At 44.2% G+C, this 15,619-nt stretch overlaps 7 protein-coding genes across 10 annotated transcripts; 3 read left to right on the top strand and 4 right to left on the bottom strand.

The window, feature by feature from the left end:
• Positions 1–841: 841 nt before the first annotated feature.
• On the top strand, positions 842–1,498 carry LOC108087177 (vesicle transport through interaction with t-SNAREs homolog 1A). Its single transcript, XM_017184423.2, has 2 exons — positions 842–1,076; positions 1,135–1,498. The coding sequence occupies exons 1-2, from the start codon at positions 918–920 to the stop codon at positions 1,342–1,344; spliced, it is 369 nt and encodes a 122-aa protein (XP_017039912.1). The 5' UTR covers positions 842–917; the 3' UTR covers positions 1,345–1,498.
• A 1,543-nt stretch (positions 1,499–3,041) lies between these two features.
• LOC108087173 (WD repeat-containing protein 37) lies at positions 3,042–5,321 on the bottom strand. Its single transcript, XM_017184416.2, has 3 exons — positions 4,897–5,321; positions 4,146–4,707; positions 3,042–4,012 (listed from the first exon to the last, which is right to left on the bottom strand). The coding sequence occupies exons 1-3, from the start codon at positions 5,048–5,050 to the stop codon at positions 3,265–3,267; spliced, it is 1,464 nt and encodes a 487-aa protein (XP_017039905.1). The 5' UTR covers positions 5,051–5,321; the 3' UTR covers positions 3,042–3,264.
• Positions 5,322–5,842: 521 nt separating this feature from the next.
• Positions 5,843–7,404, top strand: LOC108087175 (cyclin-Q). 2 transcript variants are annotated; one of them, XM_017184419.2, is made up of 5 exons: positions 5,843–6,004; positions 6,151–6,242; positions 6,302–6,446; positions 6,508–6,729; positions 6,782–7,404. In XM_017184419.2, the coding sequence occupies exons 2-5, from the start codon at positions 6,160–6,162 to the stop codon at positions 7,109–7,111; spliced, it is 780 nt and encodes a 259-aa protein (XP_017039908.1). In that variant the 5' UTR covers positions 5,843–6,004; positions 6,151–6,159; the 3' UTR covers positions 7,112–7,404. The 2 variants fall into 2 exon arrangements, with proteins under 2 accessions (XP_017039908.1, XP_017039909.1); XM_017184420.2 differs by having other exon boundaries at positions 5,860–5,944.
• A 254-nt stretch (positions 7,405–7,658) lies between these two features.
• On the top strand, positions 7,659–8,705 carry LOC108087176 (glucosidase 2 subunit beta). Of its 2 annotated transcripts, none has more exons than XM_017184422.2 (3): positions 7,659–7,879; positions 7,953–8,140; positions 8,201–8,705. In XM_017184422.2, the coding sequence occupies exons 1-3, from the start codon at positions 7,763–7,765 to the stop codon at positions 8,517–8,519; spliced, it is 624 nt and encodes a 207-aa protein (XP_017039911.1). In that variant the 5' UTR covers positions 7,659–7,762; the 3' UTR covers positions 8,520–8,705. The 2 variants fall into 2 exon arrangements, with proteins under 2 accessions (XP_017039911.1, XP_017039910.1); XM_017184421.2 differs by having other exon boundaries at positions 7,662–7,879; positions 7,935–8,140.
• A 120-nt stretch (positions 8,706–8,825) lies between these two features.
• LOC122320766 (protein doublesex-like) lies at positions 8,826–10,394 on the bottom strand. The gene has a single exon (XM_043209196.1). It carries the CDS (start codon positions 10,392–10,394, stop codon positions 10,029–10,031), a length of 366 nt encoding a protein of 121 aa, XP_043065131.1. The 3' UTR covers positions 8,826–10,028.
• Positions 10,395–10,439: 45 nt separating this feature from the next.
• On the bottom strand, positions 10,440–15,458 carry LOC108087172 (UPF0565 protein C2orf69 homolog). Of its 2 annotated transcripts, none has more exons than XM_017184414.2 (6): positions 15,332–15,458; positions 12,040–12,413; positions 11,860–11,964; positions 11,151–11,799; positions 10,834–10,999; positions 10,440–10,777 (listed from the first exon to the last, which is right to left on the bottom strand). In XM_017184414.2, the coding sequence occupies exons 2-6, from the start codon at positions 12,357–12,359 to the stop codon at positions 10,440–10,442; spliced, it is 1,578 nt and encodes a 525-aa protein (XP_017039903.1). In that variant the 5' UTR covers positions 12,360–12,413; positions 15,332–15,458. The 2 variants fall into 2 exon arrangements, with proteins under 2 accessions (XP_017039903.1, XP_017039904.2); XM_017184415.2 differs by having other exon boundaries at positions 10,440–10,774.
• Positions 12,750–15,305, bottom strand: LOC108087174 (TWiK family of potassium channels protein 18). Its single transcript, XM_017184418.2, has one exon. It carries the CDS (start codon positions 13,926–13,928, stop codon positions 12,759–12,761), a length of 1,170 nt encoding a protein of 389 aa, XP_017039907.1. The 5' UTR covers positions 13,929–15,305; the 3' UTR covers positions 12,750–12,758.
• Positions 15,459–15,619: the final 161 nt, after the last annotated feature.

Here is a 15,619-nt window from a genome sequence, read left to right as displayed (position 1 = left end):
GCTCCCCATATCTCTCACTCTATATAACTCACACCCTCAGTATTATGGTAGAATAAGCATGAGGCAGTCTCGTCGGTCCCGTGGGTCCGTTTAAGCTCTCAACTGTCTCGAGCATTCACTCTCTTACCGGGCATGCCAACTAAGTATGATCAGGGGTCGTTATCAGAAATCAGAAATCGACAAATACACGGTACTAAAGTCAAAATCCTCGAGTGCTACATATGTATGTACAAATGTCCGCATTGCGTAGCCACCGCCTCTCCGTTATCAATTTAAATTAATAACGCTTCAACCAAGTAATTCCCTGGTCTAGATAAGTCAGGTTGATATTGACAGTTGTTTGTTTTGGTTTTGTCAGCGCTATAAATCGCCGCTCTTGGAGGCCTAGCAACTGTAAGGGGTTGAGCTGCCTTAATCGATCGATCTTCCGCTAAAATGGGAATGATAAATTTATACTGTTTCTATTTCTGGGTATCAACACTTATGTCTACTCCTGTCGGAAAAAATGGTCAAGTAATCGTTTAAAAAAAAGATTTGTCAAATCGGGTAATTCATTAATCAAACTTCTGGATTCCGTAAAACGATTGGTAAGCCAGTATAATCAAAGGTGACAGCCAAAGCTCTTCCATACAAGTTTATGCAAATTATGATTTATAGGTTTACCAACTTATAATAATGTAGAAACAAAAAAGTTTAAAAAAATTGTAACTTTTAAATGTTAACTGAAAGTAGTGTTGTGAAAAGTTCGAGGGCCAACAGGTGGCATCGGCATTTGCAAAAGCAGATCACGCGTTAGTACCTTGCTTTAAGCCGTTTTGGAATTCTTTGTGGAGGTTAAACTACGGTCACACACCACCTTTGTTTTGTTTTGAAGCCCCACTAAAACGCATTTAATTTGTTGAAAAACTTCTGAAATTATGTCCTACGCTGGTTATAGCCAACTGCCAAGTGGCAGCGACCACGAGCGCAGGCAGGCACAGATTTCGGCCAGCACGTATGATGTACTGCAGCGCACAACGGACAGCATCCAGCGGTCCAACCAGATTGCAATCGAAACGGAGACCATGGGGGCCGAGGTTAATATCCTGAAAAGATATTTAGAAAAATTGACTTAATTCGATTTACAACCACTAGGTCCTAGGTGAACTGGGCGAACAAAGGGAGTCGCTACTCCGAACCACCCGCCGCCTGGAAGACGCCGATCAGGATCTGTCGAAATCAAGAATAATCATTCGAAAATTGGGCAGGGAAGTGCTCTACAACAAGATCATTTTAATCCTTATTATTCTGCTGGAGGTGGGCATTCTAATCGGATTGCTGGTGCTAAAGTTTGCTCATTTGTGAGCGGTTCCATTTTATTCCAAAATTATGGCCACGATCAGGGCGAAGGACTATATATGTACATGTATTAATCGTTACGAATACTTTGCCTAAGATAAGTTAAACCACTTGTATATAAGAAAATGATAAAATAAATGCTGATACATATATTATTTAATTAATACAAACGAATTCAATCCGAATTCAAAATAATGTTTTAGGATATACCAGTGATTAAACGGGTAGTTGAATATGTTTATTCATGTTTGCTAAAACGTTAATGCCTTAGACATCTATAATATGTATTATGGTAGTAAAACACAGATAAAATCGGAACTGGACGTCGGAAGCTCTGCACACCGATTCCTAAGTCCCAACTCCAATGCATTTATGCTATAACAATGATAATATGTAGTACATGCAGCACGATATGCCACGACTATTTGGCAAAAAGCAACGATAATTACACTCAGAGGGCGACACCTAACAGGCCGGATGAAAAGTCCCCGGTCTGACCCATACTAGATTTTACTAGATTTTTTTCCATATGATTTTCATTCAGTACCAACCTTCAAACGATACGTGTCAAAATTTGACAGCAATCGGACAATTAGTTCGGGAGTTATATCGATTTGAGTGAAGCTACTTTTGTTATTGTTGAAAAGATGGAAAAAAAGAATTTCGTGTGTTAATAAAGTATTGTTTTTTGAAAGGAAAAAATACAGTTGAAGCCAAAGTGTGGCTTGATAAAGAGTTTCCGGGGTCTGCACCAGGAAAATCAACCATCATTGATTGGTATGCTAAGTTTAAACGTGGTGAAATGAGCACTGAAGACGGTGAACGCAGTGGACGCCCAAAAGAGGCTGTTACCGACGAAAACATCAAAAAAATCCATAGAATGATTTTGAATGACCGTAAAATGAATTTGAACGAGATAGCAGACATTGTAAAGATATCAAAGGAACGTGTACATCATATCATTCGCGAATATTTGGGCATGCGAAAGCTCTGTGCAAAGTGGGTGCCGCGCGAGCTCACAATCGATCAAAAACAACAACGAGTTGATGATTCGGAGCAGTGTTTGGAGATGTTTAAGCGCAATAAAGCCGAATTTTTCCGTCGATATGTGACAATGGATGAAACATGGCTCCATCACTACACTCCAGAGTCCAATCGTCAATCATCTGAATGGACAGCAAGCGACGAACCCAATCCAAAGCGTGGAAAAACGCAACAGTCGGCTGGAAAGGTTATGGCGTCTGTTTTTTGGGATGCGCATGGAATAATATTCATCGACTATCTCCAGAAGGGACAGACAATCAACAGCGACTATTACATTGCTTTATTGGAGCGGTTGAAAGCCGAAATCGCAAAGAAACGGCCGCATTTGAAGAGGAAAAAAGTGCTGTTCCACCAAGACAATGCACCATGTCACAAGTCTGGAAAAACGATGGCTAAAATTTATGAATTGGGCTACGAATTGCTTCCTCATCCACCGTATTCTCCAGATCTGGCCCCCAGCGACTATTTCCTGTTTGCGGACCTTAAAAGAATGCTCGCTGGCAAGAAATTTAAGACCGATGATGAAGTGATTGCTGAAACTGAGGCCTATTTTGAGGATAAACCGAAAGAGTACTACAAAAGTGGCATCGAAAAGTTGGAAAATCGCTATAATCGCTGTATCGCCCTCGAAGGCAACTATGTTGAATAATAAAATTGAATTTTGCAAAAAAAAAATTTTTTACTATGGTAAACCGGGGACTTTTCATCCGACCTGTTAGATAGTAAAACATCTTGAACAATGCCTGCATAATACTTGATCTATGATAAACGGTTACACGTAAGTATGAGCATCGCTATACGATGCTTTGTTCGAGAGATGTTTGTATTCCGCAGGGCTGCACCTCCTCACTCTTTTGGAGCAGCTCTCCGTTTCAGCCGCCTTCAATTGTCCTTGGGCAGGACGATGGACCAGCCGAAAACGCGTCGATCGAAGCCACAAGAGAAGAGGTCGCAGTCTAGCAAGGGTTCCTCTGCCCAGGCCACCGAAGACACCATTCGTCGATGTCCCTGTCGGCTGGTGCGTGGCAATCGAGCCACCCTCTGTCCATTTAAATCGAATAGCCGAATCTGTCGGTTGTCGTGTGGTATGGCGATTATTCCTCCGCTGGAAACAGCCAGTCGGTTAACTGAAGAATCCGTGCGAATGGTAGCCAAAGCGGACCGCATGTTGCGCAGTTCCCACACTTTAATTGTGCGATCATCCGAACCGGACACCACCTTATCATCCCGTGCAAATACACTCGAAGTAACCGTTTCCGTATGTCCCTGAAACACCGAGACCGCCGGAATGGCCTCTCGGAAGTCCCACAGACGGAACGTCGTGTCCCTAGATGCGGTGACCACCAGACGCTGGGTAGGATGTGCCGACACGTGGGTCAGTTCGTGGTCGTGTCCCGTTAGCGGCTGCAGAGGCTGACCCGTCTCCACGTCCCATAAGATCGCAGTACGATCCCAACTGCCCGTGATGATCTGGTCCATAGAAGAAAGCCAGTCAGCGGCTACAACCACTGAGAGGTGACCCCCGGGACCTGTGAACTCGCAGAGCGGAGTTCGTAAGGTGTCCACTCGGTCACGATCCTCAACTTGCTCATCGCTATCGTCCAACTCCTCCTCCGAAGAATGACCCTTCCTGAAAAACAGAACGCCGTTAATTAAATACAACAAACCTATAAAGTGTATTAAATAAAAATATTTAAAATATCAATTACATAATAAGAAAACCATTTTTCTCCTAAATCACAAATGCTTTTCGAAGTACTTACTTGGGCACTTCCCAATTAACGGCCGCCTGCCAGATGTGTGCAGTTCCATCGCCACTACCGGTGAGCACGAGATCCCGCTGCTGGTGGAACTTAATTGAGTTTACGGAACCGGCGTGCCCTTGGTACTGTAGCAGACACCTTGCGCTCTCCACGCCCCAGATGCATGCGGTGTGATCGGCGGAGGCGGTGCCGATGATTGGCTGTCCTGCCTTTGCGGCTACCTGCCAGATGCCGTCCTTGTGGCCTCCAAACTCGCGTACAACTGTGCTAACCACTGTGGGGGCTTTAAAGCTGGACACAATGCGACTGGTCTGGGCCTTGATCTTGTTGCTGGCCTTCGCCTTGCTGCCACCGGTAGCGCTACTCAGCTTGGCCTTGAGACTCTTGTGTGTGCTTGATGCGGCTGCCAGAAAGCTGCCGCCTACATCATCCGCCTGAGCGGAAGGCGTGGCCAAGGCGGTAGAAGAAGCCTGAGCGCTGAGTGATCCTCCTCCTGTGGAGCGTGGTTCCTGCTGTATTGCAGACTCCTTAGTGGCGGTGGCCATCTCCAATTTTTCCTGCACTGTAGAGAAAATAATATTTAGAAGGAGCTTTTCAAATACGCTTAGGCCGCGAAAAAAATCAAAATTCTTTACAGAAAAATTACGAACAGCAAAATTCTATTTGTGAAAATATTATTTTAAATACATTTTTAAGCATTCAAGCTTTAAGCATTGATTTCAAAAATTGTATACTTGTATATAGTACTCACGGGTCTGGTTCTCCAGATAAAGCTGTTCGAACTCCCGCTCGATCTGGGCAAAAAGTATATGGAGGCGCGCCCGGAAAGGCGCATCCTCCGGAACAACGGTTACATCCTCCGTTAAGCTGGTAAGACGCGCAGCCCGCGTTTTGGTCGACTTCATCTCCGCTTTTTGCGTCTTTGTTGTGTATCTCGCAAACTATTCGCTGGCCTAGCTGGGCAGCAATTTCCGTTTCCTGTGGCTGGGCGCCCAAGGGAATCCAATTAGCGGTTGCAGTTTATTGCTTTATTGATCCATTTTTGCCTGGTTGCAACGCAAGTTCTATTTTGGCTGGCTAATGAACTGTTATTGCACTTGGATTTTGCAATGATAATACAAGTATACGACGGAGGGGGCGTGTGGGGAGCAATGTGGAACAGCTGGCGGCGATGGAGATGTGTTTGGAACGCTATCGATTTTTAGTTATTGCATATCGCACGCTGTTTATCGTTCTACTAAAAGAAAAACTGCCGGAATATATGTATCATTAAAAAATATATACATATAATAGTAGCTATAAATAAACAGTAAAGACCTAGTTAACTGGTTTCATTTAAATTACACTATGTCATTTCATAATATAATTAACCCATTATATTAAACTATATATGTATTTCTTTTAATTTAAAATTATTATTTATTTTTTGTAGTGTAACTTTTTCTACCGCTTCCACTCTCAAAAAACCAAGTGCTGTGCAACGAATATTTTCTGCAGAGATTGTAAAGCTTTGCTTACTCAGTTACGTAAATACTCAGTTAAATGTAAATAAATCTAATAAAACCCTTAATAAAGAGTACTTAAATTAGTCAAAGGCGGAAAAATGTATTATTACATGTCTTCTGGTAACAGTTGTTGCACCTTATCAACACTGTATAGGCCAACAGCTGTTTTGTCTGTTGTTTGCAGGTACTATTTTTGAATTGACACTTGAGGAGTGAGACTGGGGTCTTTTAACAAACAAACCGTCCACCATTTTAATTGGATCCCAATCGAACAGCTGACGTGCCGCCGGCCCCGTTAGTTTTCCTGATCGCGTTGCATATTTTTCCTTACGCTGCTGCAGTCGAATTAAACCGGTTTGTCGCCTCTCGATATTTCGGTAGTTTTATTTTACATTCACTCATTTCACAATCAGTCGTTGCTTTTATTTACTCCTCGTCTGTCAACGAACTCGCTGGGCCTAAAATAATATATTGTCATCGTCATCCTTTCGTTCAATTAGCCTGGCATAATGAAAAACGTATTGGATGTAATGTCGTTGCAGCAGCACGTGGAGTCAAACAAGGCGCAGACTATGAAGCCCATCGACTATCGGTGAGTTGGGAATCCTTTCTTAAAATTCACATAATCTATAATTTTGTAAAATCATGCAGAAAGCTCAACAAACCCGGCGTAGTGCCGATGTACATCTTCGAGTGTGCTGCCAAGTTGAAAATGAAACCCTTGACTGCTGCCTGTGCTGCCATAGTATACCATCGTTTCTTTCGAGAGGTCAAGGCCAGTGACTATGATGAGTTCGTAGGTGCACCATCCTTCAAAGCCAAATCCATCCCAATATCGTATTCGATTCTATTTTCAGCTTATAGCTGCCTCATCCCTTTATTTGGCTGGAAAAATCAAGGACGACGAGAGTGTCAAGATACGCGACGTTATCAACGTGGCATATTGCACCCTCAACCGTGGTAATGCCCCACTGGATTTGAACGATGAGTACTGGTCGATGAGGGACGCTATTGTCCAGGCCGAATTGCTCATCACTCGCACCCTGGGGTTTGATCTCAACATAGATCTAGCCCACAAGGTAAGTTCTTTATTTGAGACAATTTCTCTATACCTAATCCTTTATGTTTTAGTACTTATTACACTACATGAAGACTCTGCAAGACTGGGTGGGCCCGGAGGTTTGGAATTCGGTGCCCATTGCCAAAGCAGCTGCTTCGTATCTGCAGGACTTCCACCACAGCGCCAATATACTGAAGTACAAGCCTACACATGTGGCCATCGGTTGCCTGTCGTTGGCCCTCCAGACCTACGGCATTCAGGTGCCACTAACCGACGAGTCCGACGAATCCACCATGTGGTACAAGCCACTAGTTAAAGACTTTACTCGCGAAAATCAGTGGGAGATTATTGAGAACGTGATCGAAGTGTACAAGCATGAGGCCTTTCTGAAGGCCACCTAAATCCTTCCGAGACTGCCAAAACCATTCCTTTTCCATCTAAATTAATTTATTTTCCTTTCGCGCCTCATTTCCACCTATCTCCGATTTTACAAGCTTTGTGCTCAAATGTTTACTGCATTTACATGCCGTCGCCAAGAAAAAAAATTCCTGGATCGAAATCTTATATGTATGTATGCTCGCAAAATGAGATGGCCGTATCCTATCACCAGAGCTGATATCTGAGATCTGTTTCTCAATTTTAACTATTTATACAAAGAAAAAATAAACGGTGTTTGCTATATAATGATCATAAAGGTGGATGATTGACTTCATTTAGTTAACTTTTCAGATATCGCCTGTTTTTTTTTATTTATTTTGAAGATTGTATCTTGAAACTCTGTTGTAACTTAGCTTGGAAATATAATATGCAAGTCATATAGCCTTAAAACACGGTAATAAAACACTCGAGAGTTTTTTTTGAGAAGTCTGCACATCATGTAAAATTTTTTTAAGACGTTAACCCACCAATGGTGTTTACAGAGAACATTGGCAACCCTGTTGCTCACCGGAACAGTGTTGACTAACGCAAGCATGGCCAACAACAATGCAGATTCGTAAACAAAACATATTTTTATACATAGAACATTTTCAGAGACAAAAGACAATATCAATATGCGTAAAACGTGGGTAAAGCGGGAAAACATATACTTTAAGCCCTTCTACAAGCAGAAGTCTAAGATGTTTCTGCTGCTCATTTTCCTGGTCGGCATATCCTTCATCGCGTATCAGGTGAGCCCGAAAGGATTTCTTAATGCCAAGTTTAATAAGTAAACGATAATGTCAGGCTTTCTCGCTGAACCAGCTGCCCGGAGTTCCCGCTCCGTGGAATCTGCAGCAGATCAAGCGGAAGCATCAGCAGATGATCCAGTCGCTGGGCAGCAAGCAGCGCGACGTGGATGACTTTGATGGCGGAGGAGCGGATGCACTAGCTCCAGCGGAGGAGTCCGCCTCCTCGGTTGCTGGCAACGATGAGCCCATCAAGATTGTTAGGTAGGAAGGTGAGAGATTACTTGCTTACACTTGATATATATCCTGTGGCTAATCCTGCAGGGGCACTCGGCTCTTCGACTACGACGCCTACAAGCCGAACTTTGAGGGCAAATTCCGTTGTTTAGATGGCTCTAAGGAAATCCCCTTCGATCACCTGAATGACAACTACTGCGACTGCGAGGAGGATGGCAGCGACGAGCCAAGCACAAATGCCTGTGCAAAAGGAAGATTCTACTGCCGCTACCAGAAGCGCCATATTACCGGTCGGGGGCTGGATGTCTACGTGGCCAGCAGCCGGATCAACGACCACGTGTGCGACTGCTGTGACGGCAGCGACGAGTGGAGCACGGCGGCCAAATGCCCCAACGTCTGTGCGTAGTTGCAGGCTGGGTTTCTCCAGATCCAGAGATCCAACCTTCCACCACCTACACCTGTGCACCCAGGACACAATCTCAAGGATGAAGCTGTCTGGCGCATCACAAGCGATATTTTTTGTACGAGTACAATAGATTTGTAATTTATTTTAAAATAAGTAGATTGAATAAATGAAAATAATTCCAAGAAATGTCATTATGTGAACGTTTCGGGATTTCTCACTTAAAGCTCTTAGGCTCAATTTGAATCAAAAACAATTTTTACTACTGTCCAAAACAGTTATTGTTTAAATGAGAAGTCAAATTTGTGATTGTTTTATCCATATATGCTTATTCATTTTTATTTCCAGACTCTCAAAAATCAGTAGATTTACATTGGGAACTCTATTAGACTTTTCTTGATTTTGTTGACATTTTTTTGGTTTCAAATTCGCAAGTGTTTTCATTTATAATGTTCAATTTATATCTACATACACATTTATGTGGTATGACATCTGTAATTTTAGTTAATAGGTTTCTTGCCTAAAAATTGTTGTGCATTTTAATCCATAAAATTTACACCGACGAACTCTAAAGCAATTTTGAACTGCAAATTCTACAAAGGTACGAAATGTTGTGTAATTATTCCCTTCTATGCACTATAAGTTTAATTGGATTCACTCGGTTTCATGTTTTTTTCTTGTCTGTTGGATAAGCGGAAGCGGTAATGATCTCCATATCGATATACATATATAGATTAAGGAACGCGCGCCATTACAATTATTTTTTCGAATCTGACTTGTCAAAATTCACTTTATTCGCATTGAGTACTTCTTTGACTTGCCCAGCACAATCAGAAAAAACTACGTATACTATGCCTGGACGAGAAGATTGTCTCGTCTCACAAATTTGATACTTTCCCCCCAGTTTGCTATCAAAACTGAGGATCGACCTAAGTAAAGTACATTTTGTTGTGTTTTCTTGCCAGTTGCAACTTAAAGTAAAGCTAACTTACGCTAAGTAATACTTAATCAGAGGGCTTTGTGGGATGTGTTCTAGGCCGTTTAGGTTAATGTGAGTGTGCAGATGATATATAAATTCCTTGGGGTACTTAAGAAGAGAATTGCTTGAGACACGCTACAAATACAGTGGATGTTCTACGAAGTTTATATCATGTGCGCGATCACAAATCTTTTTCAATTACAAATAAATAGTTGGAGTGTTTGTATAAAATAAGAGATGATTTTAAAATCAGCATATATAAATGTATATATATTTTTAGATTTATGTATATTATTGCACTGATGAGATTGTTCTTCCAGTTAAGGGCCAATTATAAAAATGAGACGTGTAATTAGACAAAAAATGGAAATAAATAAAAACATATACAAAAAAAAGGGGGTAAGAAAGACTGAACTCAGTTAAAATGGACTTGTGGGGTGTGCGAATTGACTTAAGCTAGGTGCTGCTGATGCTGGTGGTTCTAAGAAACTTTCTCTCATACAAGTATACATAGATATAGTTAAGTTACTGATCTAACGGCAAAGCGTATAATACAATTTTTGCAGTTTGCGTTTCGAGCGACACTGATGATGGTGGGGGTGCGAGTGGTGATGTGAGTGGTGGTGGTGGTGGTGATGCCTGTGAGATGTTGCCTGATGGTGATGATGGCGCGTCTGAGGCGCCTGCGGTTGCTGCTGTTGTTGCATATGGCTGTGTTGATGATTATTTACAAGGCTCGCGGACGAGGTGCTCAATGCCACGGCCGACGAGATCAGGGCCGCAGCCAGGTGCGAGGATGATGCCAGCGCGAGCTCCGGAGCGGCGGCCAGTAGCTGTTGGTGATGCTGTCGCAGCTGTGCCACCTGCTTACGCTTGAGGGCGGCGGTTCCCTTGCGCATCGCGTGCAAGCGACGCCTGTGATGGTGCGGATGCAGTTGCAGCTGTCACTTTGCCTCCTCGCCGGCTTCCAACAGACTGTTGCTACCGTTGTTGGTGGCCACTGTCGCCGCCGACTGCTCACTGATCCCCACTCCCTGTTGCTGTTGCTGCTGGAGCTGTTGTTGCTGCTGATTCAGGGCATGGACATGCTGGCAGAAGGCCTGAAGTACCTCAAAGTGGGTCATCAGGTTCGCAGGCTGGTTGTCGTAGTGCAAGTGCCGGGTAATCGGTGCATTCAGCCTCCTCAGCATCTCTGTGAATAGCTTTTCCTCCTTGCGAATCCAGGGTCGGCGGTCGTCTTGCACCTGGTAGGGCGTCAGGTGGACGTGGATGTTCATGCCTGCTTAAGAATCGCAAAATGTTAGTTGATTTTTTTTGTAATAGACTCTCTGCACTTACCCATGCGCGTAAGTGTCTCCAGCAGACTGCGGGATGTGATCCAGGTGTTCTTCTGACCTCCATGACCGCCATCCAGCCAGTACATGTCCGAGATCCGGGAGAGCAGGCGACACATGCTGCTGTCATCGGGAGTCAGGGTTTTCAGATAGTGGAACTCGTAGATGAACTATAAAGTACAAGAGATAGGAGATTAGAAAGGTCAAAGAGGTGATTCCCACAAGCGTTCCAGAATCTTATAAATTTGTCGAAAGTTCTGATAGCGATTGCAGGCGATGTGGCGAGTGGGTCAACCAGTTAACGAACCAAACGCGACTCACTTGATTGAGCACGACGCAGCCCTTGCTGAAGCCAATCAGCACCAGCTTGGACTTATCCAGATTGAGGTTCTCCCGCCACCACAGCGGATTGCTGTCACTTGTTGCCGTGGATGTGGATGTTGCAGTTGCCGAGGCTGATGTTGCAGTGGCAGCAGGAACCGTCCTCGTTGAACAATCGTTGTTGTAGTGCTCTACGTTGTTGGTGGCATTCAGCGCCGTTGTGGGAGTATTCATCTTTATGGCCGCCGCCGTCTGTTGCTGTTGCAGTTGTTGGTTGTTAACCTGCACCTGGTGGTTGTTTACACTCTCGTCATTGCCACCGCCGCCAATGTTGCCATTATTGCCGGATACGTTGTTCACCGGCTCGGGAGTTTCGTCGCCCACAATAGGAAATATAACAGCTCCATCCGCATCCACTGTGATGTTTTCCTGCACCTGCAATATGTCAATGTCCATCTCCTGGTTGCTATCGTTGGCCGGTGCCGATTGAGAGTTGGACTCCGAGGTGACCGTGGCGTTGGATAGCGTCAGAGCGGCGGCCGCAGCAGCAGCAGCCACCGCCGCCGCAGCTGCCGCCGCCTGAGCGGCCTGATCGAGAATCTCGTTTTCGGGTATGGAGATCAGACGCTGCGACAGATTCTGGAGTAGTCTGTAGGGATAACCAAGAGATGTTAAAGAGGGTTCTTTTTAGAGTCCACACCATACTCACTTTTCTAGGTGCTGGAGGGCGTGGTTCATGGGCGTGTGATCCGGTACTCCCGCGTTGTTGCCCCTCACAAAGTTGTCGAAGCAGCTGAATGTCTTAAACTCCATGCTGAAAAGGAAAAAGGTTTTAATTGAAAAATAAAATAAAAAATATATTTGATATGCGTATTTTGTAAACACTTACCGCACTGGCCGGATAACGATGATGTGTGACCTCGGGAAGGCCTCGCGCAGCAGGATGGCCGAGTTCTCGAGGTTGTACTTCATGTAACCCCTGCTGTCGCGGTTGGTCTCCATGCTTTCCGGAAAGTCCTGCACGTCACCGCCAAAGTAGATGATGGCTGTTGAGTCCTCCGGCACGTGCACAGAGTGCTGACGCACAATCGGCGGGCAGTAGACGATGTCATTGGCCCGGTTCTGGAATCCGGCCACGGAGAAGATGCGGAAGGGACCGGCCGAAGTGCTTGGCGTGCACAGACGCTCCCCGCTGCCGCCGCCAAGCATGCCCTCGAAGTTACGGATCCGCTCTTGCAGTTGCAGGAATTGATCAATGGTGAGCTGCAGGATCGGATCGACATGATAACTTGTTTAGCAGAAGGGATGATAACATAAACTGCAGTCACACAAACAAGGTACTCATCCAATATTCTTCACCAACTAAGTTCTTACAAAAGCTTGCAAAACAGAAATCTAAAGTTAAGTGTTTTCCTAGTTTTAATGTCCGTAACATAAAATATCTATTTGTTTGAATACATTCCCTTCTATTGTTTAACATCTAAAAATTCCTAAATCGTATTCGTGGATTATTCTGATAGCTATGTTCCAAATCTAAAGTACATAATTTAAAAAGCCTCACTAATCGAAAACTTTCGGTCTCGCCCCTCTCATCCATGATTTCCAATCCTAATAATAATCATCCTCGTAGGCATCACGTGGGTTCCCACAGCAACCGACAAATCGCAGCCTAGTGTCCTCCATGCATAGTTTGGCGTCCTCGCGCATCTCGCGCGCCTTTAGGCGCACCTCCTCGCGCATCAGGTTGCGACACATGGCCACCAGGCCCATGCCCAGCAGCATGTACACAAAGTTTATGGCCAGTTTGGAGTGCTGATCGGCAGCCACGGAATGCAGATGGTCGAGCTCGGCAGGATCGGCTGCGATATCCTCCTGCAGCTTATGGGTCGCCGCATTCACGTCCGCGGTGGTCGTAAGCGATGCTCCGGGAACAAAGTCTCCGAATCCAATCTTGCACAGCGACGTCATGCAGAAGTAAAAGCTGTTGAGGAAACTCCACTTCTCCCAATTGGCAAACATGACGGTGCCAGTAAGAACGTAAAAGAATATCACCCAAAGACAAGCGGTCGAGGGTACAATGATCTTCTTGCGGGACATGGCGATGCCACCCTCGAGGGCGTCCAGGCGATCCAGTCGGGGATGCTCCTGGGTGCAGTCGTGCATGGATCGATAGAGGAACTTAAATGAGCGAGCCAGAACTCGTCCCATGTTCAGGAAATACAGGATGTACAGGGGTATTCCAAAAGTGGCATAGATAACGGTCAATCCCTTGCCCCACGGAGTTCTGGGCACCATGTTGCCATAGCCAATCATGGTTATGACCGAGAGACAGAACATCAGGGCAGCCGGAAAGCTCCAGATCTGCTCGGGACTTCGTCCAACATAGCCGTGTTTAACGACCCCTGCTATTTGTGCCTGGTAATCACGCAGAACCGCATTCGTGGCCTCCGTCCAGAGACGGCGATCAATGGTATTGTGCTTCTCCGTGATGTTCCACAGCTGCTGAGAGTAATTCTGTCGCAGCTCCAGCACATGGCCAGAAGTTTCGTCCACGAACTTCCGTTCGATGTGCATGAAAGCAAAGGCACCACAAATAGCATAGAAAACGATCAGGGCTCCCACGCCCACCTGGGTGCACATAAAGGTGACGAAGTTCCGGCAGCACCTTTTCACCCGCTTCCGGGGCTGATTACTTGGCGTAGAGGAAACACTGGATGCCCCTCCCATTCCGACACCTCCTCCTCCGGGGGAGCTTTTCCTCTGAAATTTGCTGGGCATTTCAATCTTTCATAGACGGGATTATATAACCACGTATTTCAAGGTTGCTGGAACTCTGCCTTCTTTGTTGAAAGACCTTAAAGCCCGGCGATGAGCAATTAATTTAGCTGTTGTCGATTCTCGATCCGATTTGGAGCACGGCGAATGTGGAAATCAGCACGTTGGCTAAAAATAAACCCACGCCTTTGCACGGCACATTTTCCAAAAGCCAAACAAGAGATTTTCCGAATGCACAACCGATCAACGCGAGCGCCAAAATTCAACTGGGGGCAAACTGTTTCGAGGGAAAATCTCCTAAAAGTTAAGAGCGAATGAGCGGAAAACCCAGAGGAAAGGCAAATGTAGGCAAAACAAATAATGCGGCTCAGATATTTATGCGAGCAACTGCCTGCGGTTCTAAATAAGGCAATTTACGTCAAATTTATGAACATAACAATCAAGATATCAGCCTAGAACAGGTGCAATAATATAGTTAGCCGCCAGATGTGGGAAAATTATGTTATCATAATAAAAGTTTTATTTCAAAAGGATTTTATATCAAAAGAAACCGTATTTGACCTAAGTTTACATAATATTAAAAGATATTTGTAACTTTCCTACTATTTTTTAATTTTAAAAGGAAAAGTTAAAAATTGTTCTCATCAAGTTAAATAATAATTAATTAATTTATAAATATTTATGTGAAGTAGTAAGTGACTTTTCCAGGGAAAGGAAAAATACAGCATAAAATAAAGCGTAAATTATTTTATTTTTGGAATCGAATTTTTTTATAAAAAGCTGAGGTCTAAAAACACGCTATCCGAAGACCTTGAGCCATATATTCCCTAGAGAACTTCGCACATTTTGACACTACAGTTTACCAATACGAAAAATACTTCTTTCGCGATGTTCAGAAAGGATAGTCTGTTGGTGTTCATAAAAAATTATGGCACTTTGATTAACGATGGTGTGGTGGCAAAGCAGACGACGAAAGCTTTTTCAGAATCAGGTCTCGGAATCGCTCACTATTTTTACACGGGCTATAAATCAAAACAGGAAAGAGCATCCACCATCGGGTAACAACAATAAAACAGGGGCCGCCAAACAAACTATACGTAAATATAAACAAAGAATTAAAAAACGAAAGCAGAGAACGCATACGCACACACACTGAGGCAGGCGGCTATGCTGATACAGCAGAAGAGGAAGAGAGATCAAATACGCAAAAACGGGGGGTGAAAATGCGTAGCGAAGAGATAGATTTTTTCAACACCAGCGCACTCGCACACACATACACATACTCGCTGCTGCTGCACACTCACACAAACGCACTTGAAATTTCACAAAAAGTTTATGCAAAATTTTCCGGCGCATTGCACTCTGCATTTACCGCCGCAATTGAACTGCACTTTTCCGCTACTTACGCTGTTTATTCTCGCTAATCGTTGCGCGTGAAAATTTTGGCGATTTGGCTGCACTTCCCGCGTATTTCCCGTTTTCCCTCTTCGTCTGTTTTTCTTTTATCTTGCGTCTGTATTTTCGCGACTAGAGCTCACAACAGTGTGACCGCAGAAAGCTTAGAAAAATATCCCGCAAAAATAGGGTTGTCAAATATCAAAATATTAGTTTATCAATACTACAACTCCACAGTCTTTTCACCGCAGAGTAAGCATAGAGTGATAAATAAAATATCACATTTATTTTATTTTTGA

The sequence above is a fragment of the Drosophila ficusphila genome, unplaced genomic scaffold, assembly GCF_018152265.1.
Source record: "Drosophila ficusphila isolate 14025-0441.05 unplaced genomic scaffold, ASM1815226v1 contig_791, whole genome shotgun sequence".
Taxonomy (NCBI): domain Eukaryota; kingdom Metazoa; phylum Arthropoda; class Insecta; order Diptera; family Drosophilidae; genus Drosophila; species Drosophila ficusphila.
This window is presented reverse-complemented; position numbering and strand designations above follow the sequence as displayed.

What these genes read in the sequence shown, in the direction of transcription:
- LOC108087174 (XM_017184418.2), bottom strand. Translation starts at nt 13,928, where the DNA reads ATGCCCAGCAAATTTCAGAGGAAAAGCTCCCCCGGAGGAGGAGGTGTC.
- LOC108087176 (XM_017184421.2), top strand. Translation starts at nt 7,763, where the DNA reads ATGCGTAAAACGTGGGTAAAGCGGGAAAACATATACTTTAAGCCCTTC. An exon ending in TATCCTTCATCGCGTATCAG is followed by an intron (nt 7,880 to 7,934) that starts GTGAGCCCGAAA and finishes CGATAATGTCAG; the next exon opens with GCTTTCTCGCTGAACCAGCT. An exon ending in GAGCCCATCAAGATTGTTAG is followed by an intron (nt 8,141 to 8,200) that starts GTAGGAAGGTGA and finishes CTAATCCTGCAG; the next exon opens with GGGCACTCGGCTCTTCGACT.
- LOC108087172 (XM_017184414.2), bottom strand. Translation starts at nt 12,359, where the DNA reads ATGCTTGGCGGCGGCAGCGGGGAGCGTCTGTGCACGCCAAGCACTTCG. An exon ending in GCCCTCCAGCACCTAGAAAA is followed by an intron (nt 11,800 to 11,859) that starts GTGAGTATGGTG and finishes TTATCCCTACAG; the next exon opens with ACTACTCCAGAATCTGTCGC. An exon ending in GGAGACACTTACGCGCATGG is followed by an intron (nt 10,778 to 10,833) that starts GTAAGTGCAGAG and finishes GCGATTCTTAAG; the next exon opens with CAGGCATGAACATCCACGTC.
- LOC108087173 (XM_017184416.2), bottom strand. Translation starts at nt 5,050, where the DNA reads ATGAAGTCGACCAAAACGCGGGCTGCGCGTCTTACCAGCTTAACGGAG. An exon ending in TTATCTGGAGAACCAGACCC is followed by an intron (nt 4,708 to 4,896) that starts GTGAGTACTATA and finishes TTTTCTCTACAG; the next exon opens with TGCAGGAAAAATTGGAGATG. An exon ending in GTTAATTGGGAAGTGCCCAA is followed by an intron (nt 4,013 to 4,145) that starts GTAAGTACTTCG and finishes TCTGTTTTTCAG; the next exon opens with GAAGGGTCATTCTTCGGAGG.
- LOC108087177 (XM_017184423.2), top strand. Translation starts at nt 918, where the DNA reads ATGTCCTACGCTGGTTATAGCCAACTGCCAAGTGGCAGCGACCACGAG. An exon ending in CGGAGACCATGGGGGCCGAG is followed by an intron (nt 1,077 to 1,134) that starts GTTAATATCCTG and finishes TACAACCACTAG; the next exon opens with GTCCTAGGTGAACTGGGCGA.
- LOC122320766 (XM_043209196.1), bottom strand. Translation starts at nt 10,394, where the DNA reads ATGCGCAAGGGAACCGCCGCCCTCAAGCGTAAGCAGGTGGCACAGCTG.
- LOC108087175 (XM_017184419.2), top strand. Translation starts at nt 6,160, where the DNA reads ATGAAAAACGTATTGGATGTAATGTCGTTGCAGCAGCACGTGGAGTCA. An exon ending in ATGAAGCCCATCGACTATCG is followed by an intron (nt 6,243 to 6,301) that starts GTGAGTTGGGAA and finishes AAAATCATGCAG; the next exon opens with AAAGCTCAACAAACCCGGCG. An exon ending in CCAGTGACTATGATGAGTTC is followed by an intron (nt 6,447 to 6,507) that starts GTAGGTGCACCA and finishes TTCTATTTTCAG; the next exon opens with CTTATAGCTGCCTCATCCCT.